Consider the following 25,870-nt stretch of genomic DNA (forward strand, 5'->3'; position numbering starts at 1 on the left):
GTATTTTGATATAGTTTAGCCTCCATTTTGTCGATTATATGCAGTACACCCAATGTACGGCCGTGGTCTGAGATTGTCAAATATCTTTTCTTGATTAGTACAGTTTTCGTATCTGATTGAAAAGCATTTGAATGGAGCGCTAGTGTGTACATGTATGTGTGTATAAAAATAATACTGTTTTTCATGCATCAGTCGAACTCGAGGATTTTTTTTATTTTTAGCAAATTCAACTATTCAAAATGACATGTTTTTCGTTTTTTTTATAGATAGGATATCTGGGAAAATAACATTAGTTAGATTTTATTTTTGAAAATTAATTAAACATTACAAGCATATTTGAGTGTTTTATAACATATATGAGAATTTCATTTTTTTTTAAAATGGTCGATAAAAATTATTTTTGTTAACTAATTCCTTTCAAATTATATTTGAAAATTAAATAAAACATGTTTTGATTAAATCTGGTAAATTATTGTATGAAAATTAATATTTGAATTAACTTATGCAGTATTTTAAATTACAGTATTAGATATAATATAGTAATATATCATATCTGAGAAAGGGTGAAAATTTGAATGATTTAAATTTTATAGAAAATTACCAGAAATAAAAACATCAAACCAACAAATGCAATAACACGGGTAAACATTAATATCAGGAATAATAAAAGCTTTTGGGATTTAAATAGCTTATCTGCAAACCGATACAAGGATGCGCACCAGATTAAACTAATAAACAGAAACCAAAATTACACAACATCAGCAACATGAGACGATGTAGCCCGTGGGCTTCCACATTTTGAGTCAACATTCAAAGCCTTGGTTCTCTGTTTTAGCTGATGTTTCTTCCTGAACGACCAAGTTATCGACCATTACAGGCTGACTAGTGATGGACCCATGAACCTGGTCGGGACATTATAAATCGAGATAAATCGATAAACGATTGCTGATTTAGTTAAATGCAAGGTAAGATCCAAAGCATGGTGGCAGACTAGGAAATTTAGTAAGAGGGGAACTCTATGTATTAAAACTTACATTTTAGGAAAAAAATATATGAAATTTTTAGCTTTTTCATTTGAAAGGAGACGACTGTCCCTAATATCCCCACAATGGATCCACAACTTCCAATGCATCAAATGCTTACCATTCTTGGTAACTTGAAAGGCAAAGAATCAAGGGCAGGTACTGCAGATGTGTCTGAAGGTCTGTGAAAGAGCAAGTGCGCTATTGAGCGGTCTAAGGGGTTTGTATCAGTTTCCATGCCCATAAATCCAGCGCACCTAAACAGGAAGTCGAAATAGAACATTAATAATTTCATGTTTAACTGCTGGCAAACTGCATCAAAGTTTGCAGCTTCTCCAGAGATGAATATGTTTCCTGAGTACTACCGATTCCTTGAGACTTAATAAACGGTATTCACTTGGCTGGAAAATATGATTTAGCATAACATCACTTCCAATTGATGTTTTGCAACAATAGACAGATCTGAAAGCCAGGATAGGTATCACATACTTGTTTCCATCAGCCATGGAAGTTCCACTGGCATATCTTCCATCTCCACAGCCACCATTCTGGTTTGTATGGTTATGTCTTTGTTCAGCACTCCGAGCCAAACGATACAAACTATCCCTTATGCATAACTTGGTTCTCAAATCCAACTAAAGCAAGAATGTCAACCACATATAACTTCAAGATAGTTAGGTGGTAAAAAGAACAAAACAATTATACTGTTGTCGGTTTGTACAAGCATACTTGAACTTTTACCATTATAAGTTACAATGACAAATTAATACACAAAATCGCATAATCCAATATCATGAGGGAGTAGATGCGTGAATGGGATGGATTTTACTTACGTAAGTAAACATGCAGACAGCCCAGCCCCTTAAAAATCTTTTTCTACTCATTCCTCTCAGAATCACTCATACTGACTTTGATATTATTAGCAAAAAATACATATATGTAAATGTCGTAATAAAAGCTTTAGCACTGGCTATTTCTCCAAGACTCCTAAGCTGCTGGGGGGGTGCATAAGAGAAATGTATATGGCAAGCTAATAAAATGTATACTTTCTGGTTGTAGAACGAAGGAAGGATGAGAAATTGAGCTTGACTATAAAACCCAGTCATGGGTTTATAAGACAAGAACTGCTCAAGCTATTTCAAACTGCGTCTTCATAAAAATAAAAGATGTAAAGATGCATATATGACTAGGATCCATTGCAGCTCATAATCAGTTGCGCATTTATATCAAATATCAGCATGCATCTTAAAATTAAATCCATGCAGGCCCTCACCCACAAGAAAATTAATTGAGCCAGGTATACGATCAAAATCTTTGGAGCTAAATGAAAGAACAGAAGGAAATAAAGAATACAAGGACTCAAAGACAAGTTTCACTTAAAGGAATATGACTTAAAACTGTAATGCACATATAGTAGAATCTAACTTTGTAGATGAAATAAGTTTTCACTCAATAAAAGAGCTGAAACGAGAGTGGCGGATTCCTTATAAATCATCAAGACCAACATCAAACGGTGAGTTTTTACCTGTTCCATCACAAGGTGAAGCTGGCGCAGGGTAGCTGCTTCAAGTGAAATATCATCCAAACCGGAACTCCTAATTGAGTTTTCATGTACATTTGATGAACCTAATCCTGCAGGAATTACTAGATAACTCCTCAAGATGACTATGATTCTCAAACTTAACTCTATAAAGGTAAAATTTTCTATCGAGTCAGAATCTGCAAGACATGAAAAGTTGGACATGCAATTGTGAGATGAAGATCAACTACCTTGAAGAGTATTAAGTTTTTCTTTAGTTTCACCCCCTTCAGTGGCAGACATGTGAAATGAAGGATGAAAACCATCCAACGTTTGCAACTGATTGGAAGCATGGCATGATTCCCTTGGCGAAGGATAGGTCAAGTCCATTTCAGATTTGATAGAAAATGATGTTGGCTCAACAGAAAATTGATCTGACAAATGGCTGCTGTCTGAATGAACAAAAGCACTATCCTGCAAATAATTATAGAAACGTGGAGCCACAGTTTGGTGTTGCTGTTGACTATACGCAGATGGGAAAAGGTGATGAGTAATAGCCCCAGGATTTGACCGGTCACTAATACAATCGAAACTACCATTTCCAAAATAATGCTTTTTTCTTTTTCCCTCCAACTGGATGGGGAGTGTGAGCTTTGACTGTTTTTTGTGCTCCTTAATCTGTAAAACATATAAAATACAAATTATGTAGTTATCATCATGTGTGGCAAACTCTGACTAGCTGTAGACCTTCTTCCAACTTTGACAAGCTTAAATAGAAGGTAAAACTTTACAGAGGCCCAACTTACAGGATTTTTATAAATACCTCTTTAATCATTTAAGGGAATATTTCACAGTAGAGAATCTAGAGATTAAAACCATAATTTATCCCACTTACCATTCCACCACTTCCAGTTTTGGCATGGCTGCCGGCTGAATTTTTGGCCTGAATTTTACCCTTGATTCCCATTGCCTGTAAAAATTTCCAACTGGTGCATAGTGATTCAAGAAAAGAACATTAATTTAATATGTGTGTGTGTGTGTGTACGGTTACCTGTTCTTTACTGATGAGCCCATCTTTGCTATCAGTTATAGCAAATCCATTCACAGATGACATGTAAGAATCTGATTTCTCTGTGGGCACAGAACTCTCTTTGAACCTAACCGATGAGCTAGCCAAGGCAGAATCGTCATAAGAGTACCTCTTCAAGGAATAACTATTTTTTGAAATCTCTTCAACTGCATTTGACTCGGGACTTGGAAACTTAAAATCTGACTTTGGCATAACTTCAGGCACTCCTATATCATCTGCCAATGATAACCAACGGAACTCATCTTCTTTACTGGACCCAACTCCAAATGTGGAATCACAACTTCTGAAAGATGCAGCGGTTATGATCAAAATGATAGTCATGACACTCCATCCAAGTTAAAGAAATATAATTCATAACTCACCTAAACATGCTGTCAACATCCTCAAAGTTTCCTATTTCTGGCCAACCATAACATAAGAAATCACTGGGATCCTTTTCGTCAGTATTCTCAAAGAAATCAATATCTTTGCTTGTTTGAGTTATGTCATCGAGTGGATAACTAAAGTTGTTATCAACTACAGTAATCTTATCACTGAGAGTGGTATCAGTCTCACAGATCTCATTACCATTGGAATCTGTGTTATTATTTTTTAAGCCAGATAAGCTGGCATTCTTAGAAACTAAGCTTGATACTTCCTTTACTGAGTTGCTGTCAGATGGAGTAGGAAATCCACTCTTGGGTGCAGGAGACCATGAATCTTGCTTCAAAATCATGTTTTTTGGATCACTCAGAGTTGAAAATTCCCCTTGTTCTTTTCCCTGACCAGCACATCTAAGAGCAGATTGATCTCTAGCACAATTAGATGCAGTATTTCCTTTGAACAGAGGTTTTTTGCAGCTTTCACCCAAGACAGAAGGATCAACACCCCTATCAGAACCAGGCTGGGGCACTATATGATCTTCACTCAGGCATAACTCATCCCAAGCTATATCTTCTAACTGTAGCAGCAGTGACAGAATTTTAGCTGTAATAACTGCGAGGAAAACTTAATTAAAGACATAAATCTACTTAAAACTTGCAATATACACGCTTACAATGCTTAATTTACTTGTTCCTCTCTATACGAGTAACATACAACTTCGTATAATTGGTGAATCTAGTGCTTTGTTTACAAAATATCTTTGACCATACATTAGCATTTTTGTTAGTCTATCTTTCAGAGACAAGATAGGGTAACTTACTACTCTCGAAATTCATTACTGAAAGTTCCTAACTTGATGGCTGATGCAACATGCATAAGAGGAAAATTGCAGATACACATATCACATGGCATTAGAAAATACACAACACAGACTTTGTCGCAGAATAATGACAATATAAAATAAAAGGTATACTGCTTCAACAAGTTTTAATTTTTATTTCTTCGAATGTATCTGATTCCTTGAGGTTGAAGTTGAGTTTATTTTTCTTTGACAAAAAAAAAATTAAATATAGAATGTAGCGTACAATAAAGTACTTAAATAAAATTTATGTCTGCTTTGATACTCACTCTATCATGAAAATAAATAAATCAACGTAAAAAAAAATAATGTCAAGTCCCATTTAATTAACCTCAAGTCTCATTTCCCTTGTTCTCAAGTACTAAGGCATTTAACTTCATACTACGAGATGATCACGGCTAGAAAACAGGAAACATGGATCTTAAGTTGTTTAAGCCAATAACTATGGGATCAAGATTTATCACTGGCACCTTAAAACAGTAGTTTAAGGTATAAGCTGACTCTATGCAATCGATGCTGTTAAAAGTTAAATTGTACAAAATATATAAGCAGAAAAAAGGACAAAAGATTGAAACCGCAACAACTATACTGCGGTCAATAAGTCCATATTTTCACTACTTTGACCAGCATACAATGATAAAAGAATGGCAGAAGTTGCTCTAATGAGGCCAGGAGGAGACCTACCTCGTACATACACAAGTTTGACATTCCTTGAAGTATTAGCATGCACCAAAACTATGAGCGTTTCTCTTCATATTTGTGGACAAATCTTCCTTCACCTCCATTTTTTAGTCCATCGAAGAAACAATTGAGAAGCTAATCGTTGTAGTCGACTTTACCGCTGTATTAATTTCCATATCATCCAATTAGAATATGAATTGAGAAAAGAATCTCGGCTTGCTGATAGAAAAAACAGAATTATTATAAGACATATAAATTTCATTCTTCTGAGGCTTGTCCTAGGTCAGACTCAATTATCAGCAAAAGGTTTTACCGACTTTAGCTTCATGCAGTAATAAAAGATAACGGTGAAAATTATTGCCAGAAATACAGCAGAATTTTGAATCAGTCAATAAAAATATAAGTTTGTGTTTGGATAGGAGGATTTGGATTTTGTGGGAGGATTTGCATTGATTTCAAATGATTAGATTGAAGAATGAATTTAAAATTAAAAGTAAAAAATATAATTGAGTAAAATTTATTTGGGCAACACAAGATGTTTCAAATTCTTTGCTATAATCTTGAGTCAAAATGATGAATTTAAATCCAACCATCCAGGTGCAACCTAAAACACTCAATAGTCGATATTGCTCAGCCGAAGCCAATACTCGACTCCATAAGGAAACACTTTAAAATCTCCCAAATTATTTATTTCTCAACAATCAAACAAAATAAACTCAAAAATCGAATCGATCTAATTACCAGAGGTCCAAGACGATTAAAATTCCAGTTAAAGCAACAATCCAATAATAGTTAGAAATGATATCCATAAACGAGTTCCGCCAATAAAAAAAGTCGCCGGAAAACTCACCGGGATATCAAGAGGACTCGGCAAAACCGAAAAATCCACCAGAAATGGAAACTTGACTACGCAAAAAATCACCAGCGAGAACCCTGATATTCGATTCTTCCGACGAAAATCCAGGAGGTTCTAAAAAATGGATCAAACTATCCGAAGCCCCAGAAAACAAAGAAATCTAGTCAAATCAACAAAAACAAAATAAATTGCTGCTAAAACTTTGACCTTCGACTACTCTCGAACAAAAGGTCAGCCGAAACCCACCTGGAAATCGCGAAACTCCGAAAAATCGAAAATTTCACCGGAAACGAAACTTCACGAGAATAATCACCAGCAAAAACTCCAAATCCGATTCTTCGCAAAGCACAGAGTTCAGGCTCCAGATTCTTTTGGGGGAATATTTTAATGGAAAATGAAGAAATGAATTTGGGTCGTGGAGGTTCGGACACGTGGCAAGGTAGGTACACTATACTAATTTCGTGGTGGAGAGCAGCCGGCCGAGATACAATCTATTTGTGGAGTGTGATTGGTCCACGTGTTCCATATATTTGACATTCAAACAGTCCCTGAAGTTTTAGTTTCTTCAATTTTAATCCTCTCATACAAAATTCAACAATATTTGTTGAAATTATGGTCATATTATTATTACTGAATATTTAAAATAGGGAAACTAAATTAATAAAAGAAAACCCAAAAATAGCATAGGAAATTTATTAGAAGGATATATCGGATCGGAATCAAAAGTCAGGGTGACATTTCAAAATTTATCAAGTGCGAAACTCGTGATGTTGAACTAAGAAAATTTGTGTTGATTTTAGAATGAGTCCAATTCGATAAGTATGTGTTTTATTAAAATCTACATAGCACATGTATTAGATTTTATAAATTTTGGAGATAAATCTGTAAGGTATTCCAATTATTTCTCAATTCTCCTACCAAATATTTAATTTAAAATACTTATATGAGATTAGTTAAACACACCATGTTCTTTCCAACACCCCTCTTAATTGAGACGAGACGGGAGATCCAATGTTTGAATTGAAGTAGGAATCAATTATATTCGATCATATATTGAGAAATCCAAAAAGAACTCAAATCTTTGGTGCAATTCATCGAGAATTGAGACAATTATCCTTTATGTTTATGTCCGATGAGAGTCTCTTTTGCCGTCCGAAAAATGACTGGATTTTTCAATTAACTATGACAAACCTACGCTATCCTATATATCTTATTTGTTATAACAATTAATTTTGGCATCACATTGTGTCAAATTACTAAATGGCCAACATACCTCTACAATAATCATTGTTCTACATTTAATCATCCATAAAATATTCACACACTAAAATAATTAAAAGCCAAAGTTTTTAAAATATAACATATCTCCATTACGATAATTTTTCTAACTAGTGATAATTTAAAAATTAATTAAATGTTAAAATAACCAAATCGTCCTACTCAAGAACTCAATCCACCCGATATGCTAAGGGAACTTGTTAGCTCGTGAACATGGTCCCATTCTAGGTTACCATTCTCCTGCCATTGCAAAAACTTTAGGAATATGAGAAGCACACATCTGCATCAAAGCAATACACATCCAACTCGTGATTGTGAAATCTAAGATAGAGCTAATCGTCTGTGCGAAAACGCGTCTTTCTATGGATCAAATAAAATCAATGTCGATGCATCGATTATCTCATCTATTCTTTATTTTGGAGTAAGAGTTGTTGGTCGAGATGCAAATGGAATGGTGTTGTTTGGGATGGTACGTTGTCTATCAAGTTTATTTTATTCACACTTTACGGAGCTTTGTGCGATTAAGGAAGGGGTTTTGATTGATTTGAGACACACATGATTATCTCGGACTGTAGAGTTCGATGTTTTAACATATCGATCCTCAATATTTTGCGATTGAGACCCAATTATAGTGGATATTCACAAAGCTTTACCCTCAAGTCCATGGTGCTTTGTTTCATCCATGGACATATCAAGTTGCCTATTTGCTAACTTCTATGGGTCTTAATTGGGTGATTTTATCTTACAGCAGGAAATTAATTATTGATTTTTGTTTTGTATAAAATATCAATCGATTATTTTACTTTAAGAAAAAATAAAATAAAATGTATCAATATTTTTTTATTTTACGATTTTGAATTAATGGTTTTGACAGACGCTTAGTAGTTTAATTAATATTTAATAATTATTTTTCTTATAAAAAAAATACACGCATCTTATGTAAGAAAATGACAATAATAATAATAATAATTGTTGTGAAAAAGTAAAAATTTACGGTAAAAAAGTAAAAATCTCAAACTCTCAAAATTATCACACTACACACTTTATAATATTTTTCTCTCAACTCAATTGTGATTTTCTTCACAAATGAGAGATCTATTTATAGAAAATTTTTACAAATAATCCAAAAATAAAATACATCATTACCTACATCATCACACACTAATTTTCAATATTCAACACCTAATTTTACCTAATTTTCAACATTCAACATTCACATTTTCAACACAAATATTTAACACATTTTTAAATAATTTTTCAACACTCCCCCTTGTGATGATGATCATAATGATTGTATACATTACGTGTTTTTATACTGCCTCGTTAAAAACCTTACTAGGAAAAACCCATTGGGATAAAAACCATAGTAAGGGAAAAAGAGTGCAGTCACGTAAACTCCCCCTCATGTTGACACGAACAATTCTTCACAAATTTCGTAGATTGCGCATCCCAATATTATATATGTGCTTTCTGAATATTGTCGTAGGAAGTGCCTTTGTGAAGAGATCTGATGAGTTTTCACTTGATTGAATGTGACGAACATCAATACATTTATTCTTCTCAAGCTCCTTGGTGAATGCGAAGAACTTAGGAGGAATATGTTTAGTTCTGTCGCTTTTTATGTATCCTTCTTTCATTTGAGCAACACATGCAGCATTATCTTCATATAGTATCACAGGCTTCTCGTCGAATGATAATCCGCATGAGATTTGGATATGTTGAGTCATTGATTTTAACCACACACATTCACGGCTTGCTTCATGTAGTGCAATAATCTCGGCATGATTTGATGAAGTTGTTACAAGTGTTTGTTTCTGTGAACGCCAAGAAATTGCAGTGCCTCCACGAGTAAATACATATCCAGTTTGAGAACGTGCTTTGTGTGGATCAGATAAGTATCCAGCATCGGCATAACCAATTATACTTGGATTAGCATCTTTTGAATACAAAAGTCCCAAGTCTGTCGTTCCTCGTAGATAACGGAATATATGTTTAATTCCGTTCCAATGTCTCTTTGTTGGATATGTGCTAAATCTTGCCAATAAATTTACGGCAAAAGATATATCAGGCCTTGTACAATTTGTAAGATACATAAGGGCACCGATAGCACTTAGATATGGTACTTCTGGACCAAGAATATCTTCATCATCTTCACATGGACGGAATGGATCCTTTTCTATGTTTAATGATCTAACAACCATTGGAGTACTTAAAGGATTTGATTTGTCCATATTAAAACGTTTAAGGATCTTTTCTGTATAATTTGTCTGGTGAACAAATATTCCACATTCTTTTTGTTCAATTTGTAAACCCAGACAATACTTGGTTTTTCCAAGATCCTTCATTTCAAATTCTTCTTTCAAGTATGACACAACTTCTTGAATTTCCTTATTTGTTCCAATGATGTTTAAATCATCAACATATACAGCAATAATTACGCATCCGGATGTTGTTTTCTTAATGAAAACACAAGGGCATATTGAATTATTTACATATCCCTTTTTCATCAAGTGATCACTTAGCCTATTATACCACATTCTGCCGGATTGCTTCAACCCATATAATGATCTTAGTAATTTCACAGAATAACATTCTCTGGGTTTTGAACTTTGTGCTTCAGGCATCTTAAATCCTTCAGGGATTTTCATATATATATTACTATCAAGTGATCCATATAAGTAGGCTGTAACAACATCCATAAGACGCATTTCTAAATTTTCAGATACTGCCAAGCTAATCAAATACCGAAACGTAATTGCATCCATCACAGGAGAATACGTTTCTTCATAATCAATTCCAGGCCTTTGAGAAAAACCTTGTGCAACAAGTCGAGCTTTATATCTTACTATTTCATTTTTCTCATTTCGCTTTCGAATAAAAACCCATTTGTATCCAACAGGTTTTACACCTTCAGGTGTAAGGACTATAGGTCCAAAAACATTACGTTTATTTAGCGAATCCAATTCAACCTGGATGGCATCTTTCCATTTTATCCAATCCTGCCGATTTTTACATTCACCAAAAGATTTTGGTTCATGATCTTCATTATCATTTATGATGTCGATTGCCACATTATAAGAAAATATATCATCAATTTCTTCTATATCTTTTCGGTTCCATATTTTTCCAGTATTAATATAATTGATAGAGATTTCATGATTCTCGTCAGTTTGTGGTTCTGACAAAACATTTTCATCATCATGTGTTTCTTCAGGAACATCATTCTCTATTTTGTGATCATTATGTGTTTCTTCAGGAACATCATTCTCTATTTTGTGATCATTGTGTTTCTCTATGAATTTTCTTTTTCGAGGATTTTTATCCTTGGAACCAACTGGCCTTCCACGCTTCAGGCGTTTAATGACATCATGACTATCTTCAATTTGTTTCTTCGGAATTTCAATTCGAGCAGGGGCATTTGCAGCATGTATATATGATTTAGTTACCCCTTTTGTGTCTGCAAATGCATCTGGTATTTGATTTGCTATTCTTTGCAAGTGCACAATTTGCTGTACATCTTTTTCACATTGTTTTGTTCTTGGATCCAGATGTAACAATGATGATACATACCATGTAATTTCTTTTTCGGTATGTTTCTGTTCTCCCCCTAACATTGGGAAGATTTCCTCATTAAAATGACAATCAGCAAAACGTGCTGTGAACACGTCGCCTGTCTGTGGTTCAAGATATCGAATGATCGATGGACTATCATAACCAATATAAATTCCAATCTTTCTTTGAGGTCCCATTTTCTTTCGTTGAGGTGGTGCAATAGGCACATACACCATACATCCAAAAATTCTCAGATGAGAAATGTCTGGTTCTTTACCAAATGCAAGCTGCAATGGGGAGTATTTATGATATGCACTTGGTCTGATGCGAATTAATGAAGCAGCATGTAAAATTGCATGTCCCCATATAGAAATAGGGAGCTTTGTTTTCATAATCATTGGTCTAGCAATCATTTGCAGACGTTTAATCAATGATTCAGCCAATCCATTTTGAGTATGTACATGAGCAACAGGATGCTCAACAATGATTCCCATAGACATACAATAATCATTGAAAGTCTGGGAAGTAAATTCACCAGCATTATCAAGTCTAATTTTCTTGATTGTATAATCGGGAAATTGATTCCTCAATTTTATTATTTGAGCAAGTAATCTTGCAAATGCAACATTTCGAGTTGACAATAAACATACATGTGACCATCTGCTGGAGGCATCAATCAATACCATAAAGTATCTGAATGGTCCACATGGTGGATGGATTGGTCCACAAATATCACCCTGAATACGTTCAAGAAACATTGGTGATTCAGTTTGGATTTTGGCTGGTGATGGTCTTATAATAAGTTTTCCAAGAGAACATGCTTTACATTGAAACTTATTATTCTGAAAGATCTTCTGGTCTTTCAATGGATGACCATGTGTATTTTCTATAATTCTTCGCATCATTGTTGAACCAGGATGTCCTAATCGATCATGCCAATTGGTTAATATTGAAGAATTATCAATTACCATGTTTGATTCAATGGGACGTATATGTGTATAATGCAATCCAGTAGGGAGCATTGGTAGTTTTTCAATCACATATTTCTTTCCTGATTTATATGTGGTAAGACACATATATTTCTCATTCCCTTCATTCATTGTTTGAGTATCATACCCATGGGAATATATATCATTAAAACTCAACAAATTTCTTTTCGATTGTGGTGAATATAAAGCATCATTGATCAAAANTAAAAAATAAAATATTTTACATATTTATTCCACCATCAAATTGATCATTATCTGAGAAATCAATCAGAAAATCTCCAGCATCAAAATGAGTTGAACCACTCAAAGGTTCACTGTGTTCAGTAAAGTTGGTCTCCTTTTCTTTCCCCTTTATTGATTCTTTATAAAGTTTACAAAGGTGCTCAGGGGCTCGACAAATACGGGACCAATGTCCTGGAGTACCACATCTGAAACAAGAACTTTCAAATCTTTTTGAGTGATTCTCATTAACACTCATATTCTCTTGATGCCTTTTCGGTGGGTGGTTTGGGACGTTCTTTTGAGATGAGTTATAGAAATAACTATCTCGATTATTTTCAAAACCACGGCCGCGTCCACGACCACGACCACTTCCACGTCCACGTCCACGTCCACGACCACGACCACGACCTCGATTTTGTCCTCGACCAAAATCTTGTCTGTAACTTTGATTTTGGTTTCCAGGTTTAAATTCATTTTTGCTTACAGCATTTACTTCTGGAAATGCTGTTGATCCAGTGGGTCGGGACTGATGATTTCTCATTAATAGCTCGTTGTTCTTTTCCGCCACAAGAAGACAGGCGATGAGTTCAGAATATCTCGCAAATCCACGCACTCTATATTGTTGCTGTAGTGTTATATTTGATGCGTGAAACGTGGAAAATGTTTTTTCAAGCATTTCCGATTCTGTAACCTCATGTCCACAAAATTTTAACTGCGAGATTATTCTATACATCGCTGAATTGTAATCACTGACTTTTTTAAAGTCTTGGAATCTTAACATATTCCATTCATCACGGGCGGTCGGAAGTATAACTTCCCTTATATGTTCAAATCTCTCTTTTAATCCTTTCCACAGAGCCATGGGATCTTTTTCGATGAGATATTCACATTTTAAACCTTCATCAAGGTGTCGTCGTAAAAATATTATAGCTTTTGCTTTTTCTTGTGATGAAGATATACCATTTTCTTTAATGGTCTCGCTTAGACCCAATGACTCAAGATGCATTTCTACATCAAGAGTCCATGGCATATAGTTTTTCCCAGTAATATCAAGAGCGATGAATTCGAGCTTTGCCAAGTTTGCCATGGTGGTACTAAAAATTACGATGCATTTTATTAGTTAATGAATATTGCAATACAAAGTAATGGATAAACAACAAGTACAAGTATTCGTAAAAATAAAGAAAACACACGAGGAGGATATTCTCCGATAAATACAAGACTGGTGAGTATGATAACCAAAATAATTAAAAATAACCTCGTGAAAGCCATCTTCTTTTTTTCTTCGAAAATTTGATGAAGAATAATTTTTAGAGAAGAAGAGAAAGTTGGAGTGATTGAATGTATTTGTGAGATTGTATTTATAGAGCAAAAACTAGCCGTTTTGTTACCGTTTATTACCGTTGGTGTATAAGAAAATAAATGTATGTATTTGTATAATTTTATGGTAATAATATGGTGTATATAATATTAGTCATATTTAAATAATTATGTATATCATATCACATTATTATAATTAGGTGTCATAAGTTATTTTGTTTAAAAAACCTTATAGGCTTTTATACTTGTCGTATCCCTTACCGGGAGTGTGGGATGTCGTCTTAACATCCTCCCAGGATTTATAACAAGTTTTTGAAAAAATTATTTTTATTATTTCTAACAATAACATTATATTATATATTACATATATAAACAATAAATAAATAACAGTAAAATAAATATTATTACTTTTGTTACCTTTTTCTTCTGTTCGGAGCTTGGAAAAATATGGAGGACTTTTAGAGCTTCGTGCTGATAACGTGTTGTGAAAAAGTAAAAATTTACGGTAAAAAAGTAAAAATCTCAAACTCTCAAAATTATCACACTACACACTTTATAATATTTTTCTCTCAACTCAATTGTGATTTTCTTCACAAATGAGAGATCTATTTATAGAAAATTTTTACAAATAATCCAAAAATAAAATACATCATTACCTACATCATCACACACTAATTTTCAATATTCAACATCTAATTTTACCTAATTTTCAACATTCAACATTCACATTTTCAACACAAATATTTAACACATTTTTAAATAATTTTTCAACAATAATAATAATATGATAGCTGAGGATTTATAAAATAAAATGACACAGACGAAAACAAAGGAGAAAAAATGGCAATGGAGGAGACAGAGAAGGAGAAGGGGAAAGGGGGCGAAAGATGGACGGCTGCGATCAGCAATCTGACGGAGATGTCATCAAATCTCGACTCTCTGCAGAAGCTACTCATCAAGAAAGCTGTTTACGTTGACGATGAAACCTTCGCCAAAGCCTCCCTCTGCTCCGAACAAGCTCGAACTATCAAGGTCAAGTGTGTTTTTCGGGTTTCAATCAATCGATTTTGTTTTGTGAAATTTTCTTGGATTGTGTTGGTTGCCGATTGCTCCTGTAATTGGGGTTTATGTATTGTTGATTTCAAGTTACTTGATCGGAACTGAATCGTTGGGGTTTGGTACTTCGTTCTGTAATTGCTGAGATAACATTCTCGGGTGAAGCGGAATCTGAGGATTTAATGGAGTATGGAGAGTTGGGGGATCTGAGATGGCAAAACCTATACTTTTAGAAAATAATAATAACGAAGAATTGATTTTATCTTTTTTCATTTGAGGGGTGCCTGTCAGTACTCTCCGTGAAGTTGCTTTCTATGGCTTCACAGATGTTTATTAAATTTCTTCAAACGTCCTGTGGAGCTTTGATATATATTTAATTTTGTTGGATGTGATCGTCTTGTTTGTGTTACGTCTCGGACCACAGTAAATAGCCATTAGCTTGGAGTTTCCAATTGGCAGCACTGTCACACTTGTCACTTTATTTTTCAGCTTAGCACAATTTAGATTCTCTAACATCTACAGCTTTCGTTCATCTAACATTGTAAATACGAACTTAAGCAATGATGTCAGTTTCAAGCAAGTGTATGCTGCTGGTAACCATGCTATAATCATGTTATACTTCAAATAAGGTAGACCCTTTGACGAATGCTTCTATATCTAGAATGTGGTTGATAGTTGGGTCCAGAGAGGGACAAGCTTGTGACCACACTTTTGTCTGATAGTTGTACTTTTTTTGTGGGCATAGTATCATATGTGGACCATGGATTAACGTGAGTGGGATTCTCCAATGGGTTTTGCATGCAACTGCTATGCATTTGTTTTTGTTCTATGAAAATGCCTAATCCAAGTTTCGTAGAAATCCACTAAACCTTTGACACTTGTTCCATGATCCAGTGTGGTACATGATTATCTCAAATAGATGTTTATAAAATTATTTTATGATAAACGATGGACATAACAAAACCATGGACTTAAAACCTCCTCTCTAATCATGTAATGAGTTTCCTATTTGTACGTGTGCATGTTATTGCTGTCTGTTTGTCTGAGAAGCTTCTTGTTCTCAATTGACTTTAACACTTTTTAAAATGGAAGGGGTGATTCATACTGCAATTTGCAACTTGTAGTTGTATATCAAAATGATGTATCTTGTCCCTTTTGAGGACAGAAACCTTGTTGAGTGATTGCTTGATACAGATTCTCGAATTACTGTAGGTTCTTGAGCAAAGAGTAGAGACTTTAGAAAGAGAACTCGATGCTTCCATTTCAGCTGCTGCTCGAGCACGTATGGAAAAGCGTCATGCTGAGGCAGCACAGAAAGCTGCTGAAATACGTGAACAAGAGATTACAAAAGAACTTGAAAACACTACGAGTATGTTTCTTTATCTCCTTCATTAGGACTACACAGAGGGAATCCTTTTATTCAATTGTTTATTGGTTCATATTCTGTGTAAATAGTTTACTCAATGAAATTTTGGTTAGCAACGAGACATCGAATTCTGTAGAAGGATTTTATGCAAGATTAAGGCAATGATTTAAAGCCATCAGGTGTAATATTTTTGGTCTAATACGGCATCAATTGCAATTAGAAAAAAAAAAGGGTATTTGAGCTTTTACAAATTGGACATGTAAACACCACAGATTCTTTTTTGTTTTTTGTTACGCGACTTAGATCGTCTTTTTCTCCTTTATGCATTGCCTGTGAAATGGTGCAATGCTACCCTAGAGATCTGACAAATCTTTCAATCTTGGTATTTGCCTGTGTGGCTTTGTGCATTATTTGTGTCAAGTTTAATTTCTACATACATGCATCTGGTCTCGATCCTAAATAAATATACAGTGGTTATAGAAATCTGACAACTTTTGTAAGCCATTTAGATGAATCTTGCATAGCTGAACTGTGATAGATGTATAATAATTTCAAACTAAATAAATAAAGTGGATGCGTAATTCTCACTCAGGTTTTAGGGAACCGAGAATATCGAAAAATGAACTTCACATTCATATAGTTCTGTTCTGTTGCAGAGGTATTCGAACTGCACATGGAAGAGTTGCGCGTGAAACAAGAAGAGATATTAAAGCGAGATAAAGAGATAAAACTTCTAGAGGCCATAATTCAAACTCTTGGAGGCAGAGAATCACATCCAAGAAATAGCTGAGCCTGCCCAGTCACTTGAAAGAAATTTGTGTATGTATGCATATTGAAGTGTAATGAAAGAATGTATCAAAGAATCGGTTCATTCGATGCTACCCCATGATAAGCATCCAATGACTTTGACCACCGTGGCCGAAACAATTTTAGTCATTGTATGCTCCCCAGGGTACTACACTACTACTACCCTGGGCCCTGGGGTTTGTTCGAGAATCCAAGTGTGGTAAGTGTCAAATCTTTTAAAATTCACATTTACACAATCATTTTCAGTTATTGTTTTAAATCTCTAGTTCTTGCGAATGGTTGTTACTGTAGAAAAAAATATTTTTAGTATCGTATCATAGCCAACAAAATGTCATTAAAAAATTAGAATAAATCACATCTCGTTAAAGTAGTTAAATATATAATATAATATGACTAATTCGGTGGTGTGTTTGTATAAAATGATCGATCGATCATCTCATTGTAAAATAAAAAAATATTGATTGACTCAACATTTTTGTTTTCAAATGAGATGATCGATCGATTCTTGTACAAAACAAAAATCAAGAGTAGATTTCCCGATATAGCATAGTTTGGTAAACTCTTAGATCACGTCTAGCACAACAATTCTCTAGTTCGAAAAATTAAAGTTAACAACAATTATATTCTTCAATATAATTTTTCGAAATAATGGCATCGATCACAAGGTCGTGGAAACAAATTTTTATTGTTCAAAAAATTTTAATCTTTCCCATTTTATATTAAAGCCTAATAACAATAGAGAACCTAAGCTTATCCTTTATGAGGCTAGATTTATCTGTGAGTTTATAGATCATATGCTATTTTATTGAAATTATAATGAAAATAAAGATTTAGACATGTGTTTTTAAAACTTGATCGGATCCCTCGGCTCGATCGGGAACCGATCACATGTCAGATCCGGAAAATGCTAAAAAAACATAAGATTTAAATTTCAATGGAACTGATTTTGTTATTCTTTTAATTTTTCTAAATCATTTTAAATATATTAAAATTTTAAGTGTAATTTTATTTTTTAAAAAATTATTTATACAAATATTTTAAAAAAATATTTATACAAGTAATTGTAGTATAATTCTAATAAATTTAAAGATTAAGTTTATAAATTAGTCAATATAGAAATAATATGTGATATATTGCAGTTTAAATTTTCCGGGTGCACATTTTTATTTTTTACAAAAACTAAATATTCGTAAAGTGTTTGCAATTACTCGGATTCGAATGTATACCAGGAAAGAATCACACACAGACAGAGGTATATATGTGTGTGAAGTATCTGTAGAATCTTCGTAAAAATTAAGCATTGAAATCCCTCTCTCTGGAAGAAAAATGGCCGAGGGCTCGTCTCGCGGCAGCCTGAAGCGTTCGTTTGTGGAAGACGATGAATCCGAGAAACCCGCGTAATCAACTCCCTACCTTTCTATGCGGTGTATCCACATTTATATATGTGCGTCAAGGTTGTGTTTTTAGATTCAAAATTGAACGGTCGCGGTTCGAGTTGGGGTAGCAGAAATTTTCTCTTTCTTATTGTGTGTAAAAGAGTTTTCAGCCCTGATTTGGCGTTAGGGTTCTTTGTTTCAAAGGTTTCGCAGAATCTACGTGGGGTAAAGTGAGGTGTTTCAGTTTATGTTGTGTGAATCTTGAAATGTTTTTCCGTTTGGGGCTGCTCTTGCTGGGCCCGCTGTGTGAACCTCTTCTTTGCATGGATTAGTGACAAATATATGATCTTTGTATGATATGCTGAGTTTTGTTGGTCCCGTTCCTGTTCCGAAACGAGAATTTAGTTTACTGGGACGCTTGATAGTAGCTATTTGATTGTTTATTTACTAGTGTAATGTTCACTGATCTTTCTTTTGATTTTCAACCATTGTTTCTCTGTTCTCTTTTCAGATTCTGGTAAATTTGGTGTGTTTTTTTGTTGGTGTTAAATTGTTCAGGGAAAAAAGAGTGAGGTTTCCAAAAGGTAAGAAGATTAAGCAGGGAGATTATGTGATAGATTCAGTTAATGAAAATGTTCCTAGTGGAAAAGAGGCCCGCCTTGCTGCCAAAGATCGTGCAATGCGGCGAACTAAAATTAATGCTGAGCTTCTCAACGATGAAAACAATGATTTAGTCCCTGACATAAGAAATGCTGAAGTCCAATACAAGGTATGGTTTTCAATTTTTTTTTGATTGAGTATTACCTAGTGTTGTGCTTATTAGCACCCCGACAATCCTGGCAGTATTCATTTGATCTTATACTGAAGTATTGCATTTGGCTTTTTAAATATTGTGGTTGCTGAGTTTGCTCACTCTCTTTCATCTATTAAATGCTGTTAACTATTTTTACCATGCATTTATCTCCTGACTATTCACCCCAATAATATGTACCCGTCCCACACAAGATCTTCTAGATTACTTTTGGTTTTCATAATTGTCATTGGCATCAGAAAATGTGTGAATGACATGAAGTCATTTTTGGCAGGACGATGAAACATTTGTTGATGAAGGAGTATCGATAGAGCCTTTTAACCTGGAGAAAGAGAGAGAAGATGGATACTTTGATGAAAACGGAAATTATGTTGAATACATAGATCAGAATGAGATCAAGGTAATGTTCGTATTAAAAATACTGAAATCAAGGCAATAACTTATCATATTCAATCATCTGGTTGCTCATGGTTCTCGTGTAAATATTTGCAGGATGCATGGCTTGATAGTGTTGACATTTACGAAAAATATACTGGAAAGGCATCAATTCCAGAAAGTAATGAGGATAAACCTCGCGACCTTTCAACAGATGAGCTCGCAGAAATAAATAGGCGAATTGCTGATGTTCTTGAGCCTGGAGAAACGGTGAACTTTTATCACCATTCCTTGTTTTTCATTGATAACCTATTATGCTATGGATAGGTAGCAGATCATGAAGCATAATTTGAACATAAACTTATGAGTGTCATTCCTTTCCAGATAATAAGTGGTACAGATAGCATGACAATGGAGATGCCTTTTTTTGTTCATATTTTTTCTTAGAATGAGAGATTTGGAATTTAGTGACAATACATAATGTTGTGGTTGAGCTTAATTGTGTTTAAAGTCATTGATTTTTTTTCTTAATCTCAATATCAGCCATACTCTTGATAGGTTCTACGAGGTTTGAGGAGATTAAAGGGGACCCCAACTGATAAGAAGCTGAAAATGTCTGCAGAAACTAAACAGCTGTTTGATCAGCTTACTGAAGATGCTGCTAAATTGATGGATAATGGAGATTACAGTTAATTTTGTTCTTCAAATTTTCTAATAGAATATTTATTGTGAGATATATGCAGATGAAGATTCCATTGTTATTCATAGTTATATGTGATTGCTGGCCGTTTTGTTTTTGCAGATGTGTATGAGGAAAAGCAAGAAAGTTTCCAGCGGGAAGCAGGTATATATTGTTACTCAACGCATTTAGATGCAAGTTTCCTGGAAAGAGTTCCCCTCCAAATTAGGATTTAGCTGGATGTATTCCTTTTTCATAGATTTGCTTGGTTTCGAGTTATGATTGGGGTGATATTTCAGGTTTATTTCTTTAATTTTAAGAAGAGATGTTTTATCTTAAATTTTTATGCACGAGGTTCGAACCCCCTGATCCCTCCTCAAGAAAATATATTGAAAGAAAATTTGTGTATTTCCCCATTGAAAGACAAAAAAACATAAAATGGCAGTTGCCATTATATGCTTGGGCAGTCCCAAATCTAGGGTGGATATTCCAGTAATTAAGAAGGATTTTTTTATTAAAGTAACTTCTTTTTATTAATTATTGACTTTTCGAGTGTTATTGGCATTCATAGTGACTTCAGCTTTTCCGATGGAATTTGTGTATTCGTCAGCTACATATGGAATTGACCTCTATTATATCCTGTTAACTATTTCCAGAGGGATACGAGAAGTTAGCTGTGGCAAGGAGGAATGGAGTTTCAGTAGACGGGGGCCAGGATAAATCTGATGACCTTTTTGACATGTTTGCGGATGATAATGGAACTGCTGTTGCTGAAAATCCAGCCTCTGCAGGAAGTGCATCAGTTTCTGTTCACTCGTCTGAGAGTATGCTAATGATTCATTTCTTGAAGCACATAGCTGAGAAATCAAGCTGTATTTTGTTGCTCATTGCTCGTCTGGATTGCAGGTGGAGACCTGCAAAATGATTATGTATATGATGAGTCTTCTGGGTATGTCTGCATCTTTAAAACTATTTATCTTGTCACTTATAATTTGTTGATTGTCTGCAGCCTGCATGATATCACATCTTTAAATAAATTGGAAAATTTTAGTAACTTGTCTAGTTGTTAAACCATAGCTGTTTCCTTATGCGAGCTTAAGTATGGGCTTTATTCAAAAGGAATGCTTAGTCAATTAATGATGGCGCTTATTATTGCTTATATGTTAGTTAGCAAACATGGGGGGTTTTATTGAAATTTTTTCCCGCAATCAATTTATTTATTTTCATGGGGTCCCAAGTCAAAGAAAAAGAATCAATTTGGCATCCACATCATTTTATCATGTACAGACGGACAGTATATGTTACTCGGTCTACTCAAGATGACATACTGAGTCCCGGGATAAGTAGTGTTGGATCAAGAAGAAACAGTAAAATCTTTGCGCATTCCATTTGCCAACTGCCCATAAGATATATCACGATGTGTACCATACCCGTAAATCTATATCCTGGGAGTCATTAAGAATTCCCCTATTCCAATTTCAAACTTCATAATTAGTGGCTTGAAATTGTGTTGTAACACGGAGATCTTTTGTGCTTTTAGCTTTGTTTTCACGATTTCTCTTATATGCAGATATTATTACAGCAGCAGTTCTGGTTATTATTATGATCCATCTTCAGGGTATTATTGCAGTGCTGTATCGGGAAAATGGTAAGTGTGACAATATCTCCTTTTTTTTTTGGCTTCGATGTCGCCACTGCTTCGTGCGCTAGCCTTTTGCCGTGCTATGACAGCAAAGGCTTTCAAGTGCCAGCCATGTAATGTTCACTACATGTCACATATTTTAAGAAGATTTTGTGTTCTACGTACGGATATAATTAAAATAAAAAACTGTGCTATGCGGGCATATCTATCCAGTTTTTGCTTTTTATGCTCAAAATTGACTTGCATGTGTATTTGTAACTTAAGTTCAAACATTTTATATTTGAAAACGATATTCAACTCTATTTTTAGGTCTTCTAGTAAACATTTATTTGAAGTATTCATCACTAGCAACATGTTTGCACGCAGGTATTCGTATAACGAAGAATCAGGGACATATGAGGAGATCCCTCAAGAAGCTGACGTGCTCACTGTGGGTTGAAGAAGATCAGTGCGTTTTAAGTACAATTTATACATAATGTTTAGTATTTTGATTTACTATGTTTGAAACTAGAGGATGAAAGCTGAAGACCTGTTCGGATGAACATAATGTAATGTGTACTTTACTTTCCTCCAAATTAACTTTAGAACTTAATGGATCGGACAATGAGAGTTTTTCGAACAAGACTTTCAATTTTCAAAGAGAACAATTTCAACAAACAACAGTAGCATAGAATGAAAATTCAATGTGCCTAGGAAACCTTTCAAGTGATATGCTCCGGCTTCAACACGAGTCATCACATCGTCTCCTGCCATGATCCCTATCGTAAATCGTCTCCTGCCATGATCCCTATCGTAATCTGGAATTACGTCTCGATTCCTGCTCCTGTTACTAGCTTGTTCCTTTCAGGATACTTGTCACGCTCATACCTGTCGAAACTACTGCTTCTGCTCCCCCTCCTATAATCCGTGTTCCCGGGGTTTTTTTCAAAAATAATTTAATTTTAAATTTTTTTTTTCAAAAATAACGTAAAAAAAAAACATTTTCAAAACTACTGTAATCCGTGCTTACGGAGCGCGGACGCTGCTCACGTGGAGCAGCGTCCGCGCTTCGTAAGCACGGCCGCTGGTCCACGTAAACGACGGAATGTTTTAGCGACGGAATATATATAAAAACCGTCGCTAATTAGCGACGGATTTTTAAATTGTCGCTAAAATTAATCTGCAACGGTTATACACCGTCGCTAATTTTAGCGACGGTTTTATAGAATCAAAAACCGTCGCTAATCTTTAACTTCCACCAGACATCCAATATACACTGCAGAAAGAGAATTTACGCGCTGCGAAAAGCCATTTTTGTTGTAGTGAAGATAGAGAAAAAAAAACAGATAATAAGTTCATCAAACCTCTACTATTCAACCTAGTTTTTTCAGTGATTCAGGGATGACTGACTTTGGTTTGTTTGGTCAGCAGGATTTTAAGTCTCCGTCTTGGTCGAACATACACAGTTTTACAAATTTGCTTAATGTTGGTCCCGCAGCATCTTGTACATGACATTCGACCACAAAATGATGTTGAGGAAATTGAACAACATTCAATTGAGATATTCCAGTCTTGATTAATTTCTTGTTTGTTTTTTTCTCAATCTTCACTACAACAAAAATGGCTTTTCGCAGCGTATATTGCACGCTGCAAAGTTGCAAGCCGTTAAAAGTTCAAGATTATCCGCGACGTACATGTGCACGCTGTTGATACAATTATGGGTAGCATGGGAAGAGGTAGGTATTTCGAATTAACGACGGGTTTTGAACCGTCGCAAATTCCGTTACAGCGACGGTTTTAAACCGTTGCTATAAAACCGTCGCTAAAAGTAGCGACAGTTTAAAAACCGTCGCTGATTCAAACCGTCGCAAATTAGCGACGGTGTTTATATATAATCCGTCGCTAAAACATTCCGTCACTTACGTGGACCAGCGTCCGTGCTTACGAAGCGCAGACGCTGCTCCACGCGAGCAGCGTCCGTGCTCCGTAAGTGCTGATTACAGTAGTTTTGAAAATGTTTTTTTTTAACGTTATTTTTGAAATTGTTTTTTAAAATTAAATTATTTTTGAAAAAAACCCGTGTTCCCTTAATAATCATCTCGGTAACGGAGACACAACCCTACATGGTCAAATTGCGGCATATGATATTGGGAAGATTCTCTTTAACAACGGGCAGCAGGCAACACGAAGCATCGAGCATCAAATCCAAAAGTTACATAAAGAATACTCCAGCAAGAGACTTTCACTCCAGTCTTTTCTTCAAAATAATCAGCTCTAAAAAATGTTGAAATTTCACCTTCTCGGAGGGCTCCTGCTACTTGATCCACCATGATGTTTTGAAACCTTTTCAACAATCCTGCATTTGCAGAACAAGAAACAAGGTGCAGCGCTACAAGGATGCACCGTCAAAATTTAATAAACTCTTCAAACATTGAGAGTAAAGTCCAAGAATACACGAGGGAACATTAATGATAGAAGGAAAAATAGGAGAGGATAGAAAACAAATATCTTACATTCGTTGCGCATTTGGTCCGTATTTTGCGAACTGAACAGCAAGTTCTCTTCCATCAACTACTCTTCCTGCAAATATGATACCCACGTCATAAGATACTTGACCAGATTTTTGAGTGAACTGAAGATTTCTAAAAAAATTCATGCACATTTTGAAGTTTTAACATTTGATGACAAATACAGTAGCAGTCATTCTTTACGAACAGAAGTCAAATGCATGTTCTTAAAAAGCAACAATTATCTGCTGCTAATTATTTTTTTTAAAAAAAAAAATTTCTACGGAGTACTCAGAGACAAGACCAATTATTCTTCGATTGCCTACAGCACTATCCAATATCAAGTTTACTGCAGAATATCACATGATGGCTCAATTCCAAGCATGTCTTCTCCATATGATTTAGGAAACATGCCATCAACAACGCCTTAATGCACATCCTTGACTGCAACCCATGGTTCGTCATTGCAGCACGCAATGGCAGCAAAAACCAAACTAAGCATGAACATTCAAAACCTCAAACGCAAGTCACAGCAACCTTTCACAGAATTAATACTCAATCCATTGATCTTGCTCCATCAAAAACATAAAGAGCCGCATTAAGATAAAATAGTATATTATTGAAAGGATAGAACTTTTACAAAGAAAGAAGAAGAAGAATGAAAACTACGATTACCTTCTACCTCTGGGAATAAAGACATCGATGACCTTTCCGTACTTCTCGAACAGAGGATATAGATCATCAGCCAAATTTCAGTAATCGACTGACGAATTTTCAACACGAAACAGCTACACAAGAAACAATACAAGCGATTGAAACTCACGGAAACTAACGTCGAGAATAAGAAGAGAATATGTCTCGGACATGCCCAAAGAACTCCGCCGGCGGAAGTGAGACTATTTTCTCCCCACTGAACTGAAAAGGCTCCGGCAGATGGGAGGAGGAGAGCGGGAGGCCTCAGCAAACTTTTTCACAAGATCCAGGCCCATATTTGCTTTTACCCGTTGGCCCAGTTCCTGAACGGCCCATGGAAGTTCATTCATCTATATCTATAATGTATTATTATGTGTGATACTCAACTAATTTTTAGTGTCATTATCCGTTTTATAAAGTGCTAAAACTTCAATTCAAGTCACATATAGTTTAGCGAATAGAGCCTTTGTATCTTAAACTTTAAGTTGTAGGTTCAACTTCTAGTTTACTATTTTTTTCTCTTTCTTTTTAATATTTATTTTTTAATTCATATATCAAAATTACAATGTAATCAATCACTATTTCTTATAATTATATTTTGCTCCTCATTTAAATATAAATCAAATGAATTATGAAAAATATTGTACAAACACGCAACACTTGTATCGATGCACTAGTAATATAAATAATACTTGGTTTAACATAGACAAACAACGACTTGGCATTTTTTTATTCAGTAAATTTTGACAATTTACCAAATTTATCCTCATAAATTTTTAAAATCACACTATAACCATATTTTATAATATAAAGCAAACTAATTATATT

The 25,870-nt window shown here is 34.8% G+C and overlaps 3 protein-coding genes and 1 long non-coding RNA gene across 9 annotated transcripts; 2 read left to right on the forward strand and 2 right to left on the reverse strand.

The window, feature by feature from the left end:
* Positions 1–633: 633 nt before the first annotated feature.
* On the reverse strand, positions 634–6,822 carry LOC140986236 (protein LNK1-like). Of its 5 annotated transcripts, none has more exons than XM_073454339.1 (11): positions 6,637–6,822; positions 6,385–6,504; positions 5,538–5,694; positions 3,994–4,571; positions 3,593–3,914; positions 3,437–3,511; positions 2,793–3,219; positions 2,548–2,654; positions 1,512–1,657; positions 1,144–1,279; positions 634–902 (listed from the first exon to the last, which is right to left on the reverse strand). In XM_073454339.1, the coding sequence occupies exons 3-11, from the start codon at positions 5,577–5,579 to the stop codon at positions 804–806; spliced, it is 1,932 nt and encodes a 643-aa protein (XP_073310440.1). In that variant the 5' UTR covers positions 5,580–5,694; positions 6,385–6,504; positions 6,637–6,822; the 3' UTR covers positions 634–803. The 5 variants fall into 5 exon arrangements, with proteins under 5 accessions (XP_073310440.1, XP_073310443.1, XP_073310442.1 ...); XM_073454342.1 differs by having other exon boundaries at positions 3,994–4,606; XM_073454341.1 differs by having other exon boundaries at positions 6,385–6,521; positions 6,637–6,802.
* A 7,714-nt stretch (positions 6,823–14,536) lies between these two features.
* On the forward strand, positions 14,537–17,239 carry LOC140985608 (uncharacterized). The gene is made up of 3 exons (XM_073453471.1): positions 14,537–14,783; positions 16,020–16,176; positions 16,830–17,239. Exons 1-3 carry the CDS (start codon positions 14,592–14,594, stop codon positions 16,961–16,963), a joined length of 483 nt encoding a protein of 160 aa, XP_073309572.1. The 5' UTR covers positions 14,537–14,591; the 3' UTR covers positions 16,964–17,239.
* A 952-nt stretch (positions 17,240–18,191) lies between these two features.
* LOC140986743 (uncharacterized) lies at positions 18,192–22,476 on the forward strand. Its single transcript, XM_073455077.1, has 10 exons — positions 18,192–18,377; positions 18,915–19,125; positions 19,442–19,567; positions 19,660–19,812; positions 20,101–20,230; positions 20,345–20,386; positions 20,878–21,045; positions 21,128–21,170; positions 21,792–21,869; positions 22,230–22,476. The coding sequence occupies exons 1-10, from the start codon at positions 18,307–18,309 to the stop codon at positions 22,300–22,302; spliced, it is 1,095 nt and encodes a 364-aa protein (XP_073311178.1). The 5' UTR covers positions 18,192–18,306; the 3' UTR covers positions 22,303–22,476.
* Positions 22,477–23,927: 1,451 nt separating this feature from the next.
* Positions 23,928–25,334, reverse strand: LOC140985513 (uncharacterized). 2 transcript variants are annotated; one of them, XR_012176785.1, is made up of 3 exons: positions 25,025–25,334; positions 24,356–24,422; positions 23,928–24,198 (listed from the first exon to the last, which is right to left on the reverse strand). It is a non-coding gene; the product is annotated as an uncharacterized lncRNA (long non-coding RNA). The 2 variants fall into 2 exon arrangements; XR_012176784.1 differs by having other exon boundaries at positions 23,928–24,231.
* Positions 25,335–25,870: the final 536 nt, after the last annotated feature.

The sequence above is a fragment of the Primulina huaijiensis genome, chromosome 10 (assembly GCF_012295235.1).
Source record: "Primulina huaijiensis isolate GDHJ02 chromosome 10, ASM1229523v2, whole genome shotgun sequence".
In the NCBI taxonomy this organism is placed as follows: domain Eukaryota; kingdom Viridiplantae; phylum Streptophyta; class Magnoliopsida; order Lamiales; family Gesneriaceae; genus Primulina; species Primulina huaijiensis.

What these genes read in the sequence shown, in the direction of transcription:
- LOC140986236 (XM_073454339.1), bottom strand. Translation starts at nt 5,579, where the DNA reads ATGCTAATACTTCAAGGAATGTCAAACTTGTGTATGTACGAG. An exon ending in GGCTCATCAGTAAAGAACAG is followed by an intron (nt 3,512 to 3,592) that starts GTAACCGTACAC and finishes AAATTTTTACAG; the next exon opens with GCAATGGGAATCAAGGGTAA. An exon ending in TCCATGGCTGATGGAAACAA is followed by an intron (nt 1,280 to 1,511) that starts GTATGTGATACC and finishes CTTCCTGTTTAG; the next exon opens with GTGCGCTGGATTTATGGGCA.
- LOC140985608 (XM_073453471.1), top strand. Translation starts at nt 14,592, where the DNA reads ATGGCAATGGAGGAGACAGAGAAGGAGAAGGGGAAAGGGGGCGAAAGA. An exon ending in AACAAGCTCGAACTATCAAG is followed by an intron (nt 14,784 to 16,019) that starts GTCAAGTGTGTT and finishes GAATTACTGTAG; the next exon opens with GTTCTTGAGCAAAGAGTAGA. An exon ending in AGAACTTGAAAACACTACGA is followed by an intron (nt 16,177 to 16,829) that starts GTATGTTTCTTT and finishes GTTCTGTTGCAG; the next exon opens with AGGTATTCGAACTGCACATG.
- LOC140986743 (XM_073455077.1), top strand. Translation starts at nt 18,307, where the DNA reads ATGGCCGAGGGCTCGTCTCGCGGCAGCCTGAAGCGTTCGTTTGTGGAA. An exon ending in TAGATCAGAATGAGATCAAG is followed by an intron (nt 19,568 to 19,659) that starts GTAATGTTCGTA and finishes AAATATTTGCAG; the next exon opens with GATGCATGGCTTGATAGTGT. An exon ending in AAGTTTCCAGCGGGAAGCAG is followed by an intron (nt 20,387 to 20,877) that starts GTATATATTGTT and finishes AACTATTTCCAG; the next exon opens with AGGGATACGAGAAGTTAGCT.